We start from the raw sequence: 9485 nt of genomic DNA, 5'->3' as shown, positions 1-9485 counted from the left end.
AGATCAATTTCTAATCTTTGCTTTGCGTTTATTCTCCTCTTCGCATCGAACCACTGAAACTAACTTTACATTCTGTTTTATTTTCCGTCACATTTCTTTAAAAAGATAAATATAAAATGAAAACTGAGGAAAATGAGTTGCAGTTAAACTCAGAAAGCAGCTGCAGGTGATTCACTGTTGAAAAAAGAAAAAAGTCACAGAAAAACTTTATTTTATATGTATATAATATGTATGATATTTATGTATTTATATTTTATGTATTTTACAAGTTTCCTCAGTAGATTTGTGGTTCTGCTGAAATAAAAAACACAAGTTTAAAGGAAATGGTATTCAAGGATTTTCACATTAAAACACAGCTGACAGTGTTGAATGAAAACAGAAATAATAATGTCCTGTATCATAAATAAATAAATAAATTACCCAGAATTCAACACTGGACTTCGGATGAGAACTTTCAAAATTAAACTTGAACAGAAAAACAAAACCTGCACCACAAAAAATAAAATGTCCAAAACACACACACACACACATATATATATACATATATATATATATATATATATATATATATACATATATATATATATATATATATATATATATATATATATATATATATATATATATATATATATATATATATATATATATATATACATATATATATATATATATATATATATATATATATATATATATATATATATATATATATAATAGCAGCAGCACTTTATGCTGAACGATCTGTCACATCCACGTGAGACGTAAACAGCAATAATCTAATAATAATAATATTAATTTATATAAAACTGCCACAGGAGCTGATTTTAAATCCTTTTGGTGGTTTTAAGTTTTGAGATGACTTCACTGATCTTATTGGACAGATGTGACAAACAGCTGTTTTCCAGCTTCCTGAACAAAAAATATCATTTTACACACGAACGACAGAGGTCCGAGCTTTCTGAACAGCAGGCTTTTATTGTGAAGACGTGGCTCGGGAGCTTCCGGTCCGTGGTTGACTCTGTGGGACTTGACGCAGCTCAGCGGGTCTATAAACCGGAGGACTCCAGCTGCGGGTCCAGATGAGGATGGCGGGGGCAGGCGCTCCGTCCCGGCTGTGACTGGCCTCACGCACCGCCTCCTCCTCCTCCTCCTCACCATGCGGGACCCCCGGACCTGGACCCCCGCGTTCGGCCCGGCGGAGCGGGGCAAACCTGCCACCTACACCGGGGACAAGAAGGCGAAGCTGGTGGCCAAAGCCAACAAGAAGTGGGTGAGACTGGCCACCGTGGTGGTCTACGTCCTGTCCGTGTCTGTGGCCGCCGTCATCCTGGCTGTTTACTACAGTCTCATCTGGAAACCCACAGCTGGACCCGGACTGACCGGGACCGGGACCGGGACCTCCAGGACTGAGAGGAACATCACTGGTCCAAGTTCTCACAGTAATAATCATGAGACTAAATGCAACGCCACTATGAGCTCTATTAATATTAATATTGATCACACTGACACTCAGAGTACCGGCTCCGGGGAAGCGTCTCCCGGGGACACCGGCCGCCACACCGCTCTGGCTGCCCCGGTTCCTTCCACCGGACCGGCCGAGCCAGCTAAGGCCGGGCAGGGCTTCACCTCCCCGGCGCTGACCACCGCCGAGCCGCTCGCTGCGACCGCGGAGGATCCGTCCAACCTACCGACACACCGGGCCGCGGCGGGCCGGGACCCGGCGGCCGGTGTCGGCTGGACGGAGACGGACTCCTCCGGGTCCGGGATGGAGGAGCTAGTGACGGCGGAGAGGACCATTACCGGGAAACTGTGACTCTTTCAAAATAAAGTACCTGTATGTATTGTATGATTTATGATCACTTCTGTGTTGTCCCTTTAGTAAACACTGTGCGGGTTTAAAGCTGTGCCTGTATTCAGTGTTTAGTTCATGTGTTCGTTTCATTTAGCTCTTCACATCACGAAACACCGGGACCAGGACTTCACAAACACTGAGGTCTTGAGGACCCCAGACCCTCATGTGGACCCCAGATCTGACCTAAATTCAAGTTTTATTTCTTCAAATAATTGATTTTTTAAATCGTGTTGTTCATCATCTGATGTTTATCATGTCATGTTTATTATATTTCATATTTTGACAATTTAAAGGATCATTTAAACAATAAATCTCCGTTTTCAGAAGACGTTCTGCTCTCATTGTGGTAAAAACTTTGTTAAAGCTCTTTAAAGGGCCTCGATTTTCAGATGAAATTTGAAGCCGTTTTCCCCTAAAACCCTAAAATTAATCCGCACAGAGAACCAGATTAAAGGTATGTGAACACATCCAATAACTGACCCCAGGTCAGAGCGAACCCCATAAACCTGACTTCAACCTTTGAAAGGAAGAATTCTGCACAAAGAGATGAAATGGTTTCTTAGTTTGGGTCCAGAAGTGGACTGCTGCTGGTTTCTGGCTGAAGTCTGGCTGCTGGACTCGGTCTGTCTCCCCGGGACTCGGTCTGTCCCCCCGGGACTCGCTGGGACTCGCAGCTCAGTTTCAGTCTGAGAGGAATCTGATCTAACGTCCTGTTTGATGAAGGCAGGAAGGAAGAGACTCGTTACCACAGTGAACTCCAGATCCTGTTTACTTCACCGAGCGTTCCCCAGAATACTGCAGTACTCATAAGTACTTTACTTCAGTATTTCCAATGTATGATATTTACATATTGTTACTTGTATTTTCACTTAAAGGAGCTGGAAGCGACATTCACTGGGGGGGGGGGTTTAAAGTTAATACTGGATCACATTTTAAACTGGAGTTTAAAGTTTTTTTTATCTAGGTTTAAAATAAAAACTAAACTGAGATTTAAAGTGGTTTAAATTGAATCTTTCTTACTTTTAAAGTTTGGTGCAACATAATTTAAAGTTCAACGATGATTTAATTGGGTTTAAATATGAATCTTTGTTGGTGCATCCCAGCACTGCAGCAGCAGCATCTCACCAGACTCCATTGAGAAAAACTGTCATTTTACGTCACAGATCATTGTAAAACACGCTTAATTCAAACTGGACAGAAACAAAATAAAACTCCCTCAAACCGTCTCTGTTGGTCTTTCCGCTGTTCCAACACTCACCAGCTCTGCTTTGGTGGAAATAAATCCTTAATTCACCGAAATATTCTGGCTTCAGCCGCTAAACGGGCTGCAATGGCTGCTGGGAACAAATTAAAGTGCTTGTTTTTGCCGCTGACGGGCTCATTCAGTGAAGTTTGGAAGGAGGGCGGAGCGCCTGGAAGCTGGAAAGAGACCCATCGCTCTAACATCACATCTGTAAGTGAATGGAAGGGTTGGTCACTGAGACGTCTGGTGAATGCGTACCAAAGCGGATTTAGGAAGACACCAAATTTGGTGTCTTTGGGAAAATGTATATTTGACCTGTTGCTGAAAAAATCTCATTAATATATCATTAAACATGTTGTTGAATTTGGATGAATACTGAAGACAAACTGGATGTTGGCAGCAGCTTCGGGTGACGTTTTCTCTTCCATCGTAACCTGCTGGCGCCACCTGTGGTTGGATTTAGGTCTGGAGCGCACTGAGGGTTACTTTTCACCAAATCTGCTGTAATTTTGAGAGACTATTGTTGAGACAAAAGTGTTTCCCCGTGAATGACTCTGTTAAAGTCTGTTAAATGTAGCTGGACATCCTGTTTCAGTGGTTTTTTGCATATTTTGAAAAACTGTGAAAAAAGGACACGAGTGAAACGGTCACGGCCGGATGCAGCGACATGAAAGCAATGTGAGGATATAAAGTATTTGAATGTGCAAAGTTTAGGTCACAGAACCACTTTATTGGAAGAACTTTGAACTTCCACCTCAGCCACTTCAACACCAACAGACAGACGTTAACACACTCAGACCAACAGTCCACAAACCTGACGTTTCCTGCTCAACTTTTCTAAACAAAACTGGTTATTTAATATTTTGTATTGAAAGACCTTAAAGTCACAACAAACTGAAAAATTACGTTTCACATTTTTGGTTTGAGACACAAAATATTTATCAATAAATGCCCCAAAGTTTGTTTTAAGTTTCTTGCTTTTTGATTCCAGTCAAACTGCGTCTTGCTCGCTAACTGATATCCTTCTGGTTTATACCTGTGAACCTGTATAATGTGTTTCAGCAGAAGATCTGGGTCTGTTTCTGGGTTCAGGACCACGATCTGGATGCCCGTCTCCGCAGCAGCCACAGGTGTGTCTGTCTCCACCTACAAGGGGAAGACGAGGAAGCCGCTGAAGGTGCTGAGCCGACTCTGGTCTGAGATGCTGGTGTTGGCCCACAACTCGACCCACAGCCGGTCGCCCTCCTCCAGGGCCAGCGTCATGCCGTTGGAGGTGGTGCCCCTGGTCGCCGGCACGTTGTAGATGGCGAACACGTTGACCCCGTTCTTCATCACTGCTGCGTTCAGTTTGCCCGACTTTCCGACACAGCCGGTGAACCGTATGTAGTAGAGCCCCTTCACGGGTGCCGTGAAGATGCCTGCAGTCAGAGAACAGGGACAAACAAGCCTGTGATGTCAGGTGAAATCAGTTCCAGACCAACACCTGAGTCTCCTTACCAAAAATACCAAAACTATAAGAAATAAAAGTTTACGTTGCTGCAAGAAAAGTGTGGCAAGATCTCAACAGAACTGCTGCTAAAACATCTCTCATGATGAAAGAATAACTGAAGATCCGTATGTTCAGGAGTCACTGCAGCGCCACGCAACGAGCTTCCTCAGGCAGTTCAGGTGGGCGGTCCAGGTGACAACAACAGAAACATCACACCTGAAAACATCAGGTCCACCATCTTCCGTTTGAATACAAAACTGTCCTCACCAGAAAAACAACAGCTTCCCGGTCGTCGTCCGGCTTAACCAAACCTTACAAAACCACTCAGCCGGAAATACCGCTCCCTTATGGGAACCAGTCTGCTTGTCAGGTGCGTCAGCGGTTAAAGACTGTCCCAAACCCCTGTGTCCTGAACCTCAACAGGTGAGTCCTACCTGTCTCTTTGTCGTATGCGTTGCCGATGTTCGTCTTCACCCTCTGGAACACCAGCGTGGTGTTGGTGTCAAAAGGCCCGTGATCGGTCCACTGTACGGTGCTGACGAGGGAGGCGGAGAACGCCACCTGAGATTTACCTGCAGGAAGACAAACGGAACATTAAATGTAATTAACAAGAATAAAAGTCTACAGCTGGATCTAGTTCCCTTCAGCTGAGCGGGACCAGTCCAGACCCACTGTCAGAAGGCTCTGTAGGTCTGCGGAGATGAATCTAGTCTACAGTCATAAAATCCACATGGACGGAGGCTGTGATGAACCAACAGCTGGTCCAGTTTTTATAGGGACTACTTCCAGTCACAGGCTGTAGGCCACATGCTCACCTGTGACGCACCTGTGTCCCTGCATGGCCTGCCAGCATGTGTAAGAACATGTGAACTCACTCAAGTGCCAATACCTGATGTGGTTTTTATGGACCCCGCCTCCCCTCCCCCCAAAGAAATAATCATTTAAATCTCACTGCAGCTGTTTGATGAAAGTTGGCATTCCAGATGTTTATGTTAACACGTTAACTGTGGACATGCTAACGTTGGTTGGCTGGTCTGCGAGATGTTTTTTAAGTTCTACGCTAACAGACTCAACAAACTGATCCGTAAGGCCGGTGCTGTCCTGTATGCTGTTGCATGCTGGGGCAGCAGGCTGAGGGTAGCGGACGCCAACAGGCTCAACAAACTGATCCGTAAGGCCGGTGACCCTGCAAGGTGTTCGCTTTGAGACATGAGCAGAATATAAATCACTGTGGTCTGTGGCTCCTGGCAGCATCCTGGCAGCAAGTGTTGCTCTGCAAAAAAGTAGAGCTAAGAGGTGTGTGCTGCATTTAGATGAGGTGGCTGAATGTCACTGTATACAGGATGTGTTACGTGCTCTGATCTTGCATAAGTAGTGAGAACACATCAAGGTGGAGTTAAGAACAATGCAAGGTCATTTTAAAACAAGCTAAATTTCCCAACTTTGTAGACCTTGATGAATGGCCACATTGTTTTTTACTCTGTTATTTAAATTAATTTCCCCTTGTTTCCATTGTGTCTCACAGTACACTGGTTAAATATTTCAGAAGCGTGAGCAGAAAAAGTACATTTCCATAGTCTACCGGTCCACCCATTTTCTACACCTGTTTAATTCTATTCAGGGGCACAGGGGGCTGGAGTCTATCCCAGCATGCATAGGGTCCATCCTGGACAGGTCGCCAGTCACACTCATTCACACTAATGGGAAATATAGAGTTTTCAATCCAACTTCCACCTCTTGTTTATGTTTCCCCCAGATCCATTTCTTCCCACCGTTCAAACAGTGAGAAAAGCAAACTGCACACAGAAAGGACCAAAGCTGAGAGTCAAACCCAAGAGCTTCTTGCTGTGTGGTAAAACTATAACCACAGGCCATTTCGCCACTGAAAATTATATCTTCAACAATTAATAGATTCCTCTATTTTCCAATATTTCACTTTTCAGTTGTAGGTTAATTAGGTGTATATATATATGTATATATTCATTCAGGTTTTGGATGCTCTCCCCATAACTGCAAAAAGATTACCTTCAATTTGCTCCGTTACCTCCAGTCCTACCCCCATTCCTGTCTAGTGACCTCCCTCCCTCCCAGTTCAATGAGCGCTCCTCTGTGTAGGAGTGGACTCTCAGGAAGATGACATTGTGGGGGTGGAGCTGGACTCTCTGGCGGTGGTGTCAGAGAGGAGGATGCTGGGTAAACTACACGCCATCTTGGACAGCGTCTCCCACCCGCTCCATGACGTGCTGGTCAAACAAAGACTCATCCCCCCACAATGCACCACAGAGCGCCACAGGAAGTCCTTCCTGCCTGTGGCCATCAGACTCTTTAACTCCTCCCTCTAAGTGTCAGTCTGTATGACCCGAAGTCACTAAACTGGACACTGATCATTAACATCTCTGCAATACTTGAATAATTGTGCAATATTCTGTGTTTTCAGTTTAAAATTCCCTGTTCTCTATTACTGCTGTGCAATATCCTCCGTCTCATAATCATCTTAAGTTACACTTAACAGTTCACGCACTATTACTTTATACTGTATTATTATCATCAACCTGTAAACCCACTTGGTACTTAATGTATTTTCTGACCTGTATTATAGTGTATTATATTTTTTGCTCAGTACTTCTGTTCCTGTGTGACGTGACAGCGAGCAGCTGTAACAAGAGTTTCCCCTCAGGGATCAATAAAGTGTTCCTGATTCTGGTTCTGTATTAGAGAGAACATGACAAACGGTTCTTTACGCTCCGTAGCTTTAACAGGTTATTTCACGGTCATCTAAGACTTTAGATTAGTTCATTTAAACACTTAAGGCCCAGTTCACAGGTAAATTCAAAGAGCTGATCCACATCGGGGTCTCGCTGGAGCAGCTGAGCGGAAACAGACGTACGGCTCTGAAGAAATGGAAGAAGAACAGTGCACAGCATCCATCAGACTGACCTCTGTCCTCCTCCAGCTTCTCCACTCTGGCCATCAGCTGCTGCAGCAGACCTCTCTGGTCTTCATCTCCTTCTGCTGCGGACTGAAGCCCGACCAGACCACAGACCACCAACACCATCAGAAACCAGCCGGACACCATCTCAACCCGAGGACAAGCACTGCAGAGTGATGTGGTCTCCCGGATCCGTCACTAGTTATGAAAGCTTTTATCAGTTCAAGGGGCAAACAAATATGGGGGGGGGGTTGTCTCCTGGATGTTGTGAAAGCTTTATGAACTCTGGTCAGAATGAAGCTTCGGTTTGAACAACATGACGTTCGTTGGACTTTGTTCCTCACAAACAGACCCAAATGTAACGTGTCAGTACTTTAATCCATCATTCTTCCAACTAAAACACAACAGGTCAGCTGACGTCCATCCGATGAAGGGATTTAGTGTCCTGACCGTCACCTCTGAAAAACAAAACCCTCTTCTATTGTTCAGTGACCCATCAGCTGTTAATCTGAACGACTGCTGGCTTTAATCTGTAAATACGAGGTGCTGGGAACAAAAGGCTCACGTCACCGCTCCCTCGTTCGCACGGTAAATAAACTTCAACGTGAAGGAAGTCTGGAAGGAGCGAAGGGGATTTCTGACTCTACGGATCTGATAAGTCGTCAGGCCCCCGTCTGACCTCTGATAGAGAACAGCTGATTGATCGATTGAGTGCAGGAAGTGAGTCCTCACCCAGAGGTCGATCAGAGCGTTTTAAACCTGGAAACAGGAACGGGTCGGTCCATCAGCTGAACGAGGTTTCCGGCTGATTGCGGCTCATTTTAATCCTGTCAGAGGAGGATCGGATGATCCCTCATCTCCTGAATCATACTCTGTTTTATTGATTTTTACTTTTACCCCAACAGTCCCTGAAAGTTCATCTGTGGTGTGTCGCCATCGTCCATGGAGAAGCATTAAAACCTGTACAGTCTGAATCTCTTCACTGACCCACCTCCCGTTACTCCTGAGGAGCCTGCAGGTCCAGCAGCCGTCCCTGAGTTCACACCGAGCCTCGTTCTGACGTCAGCGCTGCTAAGTTTCATCTTCGCTGCATTAAAACAGGCGGCAGCTCACGAACCAGTTCTCACGCACAGATCAGCTGTTGCTAAATATCTACAGCCGCTAGCTAACGAGTTAGCTAACTGACACAGCTAACGTTAGCATGCTAACATGTGAGCCCTTCAAACTGAGACATATCTGACCCGAGTCTTGATCAAAAAGCTGTCTAATAATGATGAAAACTTTACGACTTTAAATATTACAAAACATAATAATAATGAAGACTAAATGGCCAAATACTGTCGGACATTTCCCGCTCACTCTGAACACAGATTTCTACATGGATGCAGATGTAAATAAATCAATTGATCGACGAGTTTAATAAATCATTTGGCCTGAAGTGTTTTTTTAAAGGTTATATAACAGCTCCTGATGCTACAGTGACTTCCTGTTTACACAGCTGACCGCTCCTGATTGGACGGCGCTACAGATGTTTCCTAGCAACAGATTTACACGTGACTAAAGTCTTTACTCGCCGAGACTTTTGTTCAGTTTAAATGCTGTTTAATAACGACGTCGGTCTGGAAGATTTTAAACTACATTTCACTGAAATAACACAGCGTGAGCAGATAACGTCAGTTAGCTTAGCATAGTCAGATATTCCCTCTCATTATAAACTGTGTGAATCCTTCTAACTCAAACAGATGTCTCCGTGTCTGCAGACAGAAACAAGACTAAACACGTTTACAAAGATTTCTGTCATGTTTGGAAGTTACGCTAGCTCCTGATGCTACAGTCACTTCCTGTTTACATAGCTGACCGCTCCTGATTGGACGGCGCTACAGATGTTTCCTAGCAACAGATTTACACGTGACTGAAGTCTTTACTCGTTTGTTCAGTTTTAATGGTGCGACCTGGTTTAGTGAAGCGC

At 44.5% G+C, this 9485-nt stretch overlaps 2 protein-coding genes across 2 annotated transcripts; one reads left to right on the top strand and one right to left on the bottom strand.

Annotated features, from left to right (window-relative positions):
• Positions 1 to 797: 797 nt before the first annotated feature.
• Positions 798 to 2184, top strand: LOC122862673. The gene has a single exon (XM_044168225.1). It carries the CDS (start codon positions 1160 to 1162, stop codon positions 1814 to 1816), a length of 657 nt encoding a protein of 218 aa, XP_044024160.1. The 5' UTR covers positions 798 to 1159; the 3' UTR covers positions 1817 to 2184.
• Positions 2185 to 3807: 1623 nt separating this feature from the next.
• Positions 3808 to 8564, bottom strand: LOC122862674 (complement C1q tumor necrosis factor-related protein 3-like). The gene is made up of 3 exons (XM_044168226.1): positions 7525 to 8564; positions 5022 to 5159; positions 3808 to 4516 (listed from the first exon to the last, which is right to left on the bottom strand). The coding sequence occupies exons 1-3, from the start codon at positions 7661 to 7663 to the stop codon at positions 4245 to 4247; spliced, it is 549 nt and encodes a 182-aa protein (XP_044024161.1). The 5' UTR covers positions 7664 to 8564; the 3' UTR covers positions 3808 to 4244.
• Between the last annotated feature and the right edge of the window lie 921 nt (positions 8565 to 9485).

The sequence above is a fragment of the Siniperca chuatsi genome, linkage group LG16 (genome assembly GCF_020085105.1).
Source record: "Siniperca chuatsi isolate FFG_IHB_CAS linkage group LG16, ASM2008510v1, whole genome shotgun sequence".
Taxonomy (NCBI): Eukaryota; Metazoa; Chordata; class Actinopteri; order Centrarchiformes; family Sinipercidae; genus Siniperca; species Siniperca chuatsi.
The sequence above is the reverse complement of the archived record's forward strand: the minus strand, read 5'-3'. Positions and strand labels throughout refer to the sequence as shown.

Coding starts and splice junctions, on each gene's coding strand:
- LOC122862673 (XM_044168225.1), top strand. CDS start 1,160: ATGCGGGACCCCCGGACCTGGACCCCCGCGTTCGGCCCGGCGGAGCGG.
- LOC122862674 (XM_044168226.1), bottom strand. CDS start 7,663: ATGGTGTCCGGCTGGTTTCTGATGGTGTTGGTGGTCTGTGGTCTGGTC. Junction 5,160..7,524: donor GAAGCTGGAGGAGGACAGAG/GTCAGTCTGATG, acceptor GTCTTCCTGCAG/GTAAATCTCAGGTGGCGTTC. Junction 4,517..5,021: donor CGCATACGACAAAGAGACAG/GTAGGACTCACC, acceptor CTCTGACTGCAG/GCATCTTCACGGCACCCGTG.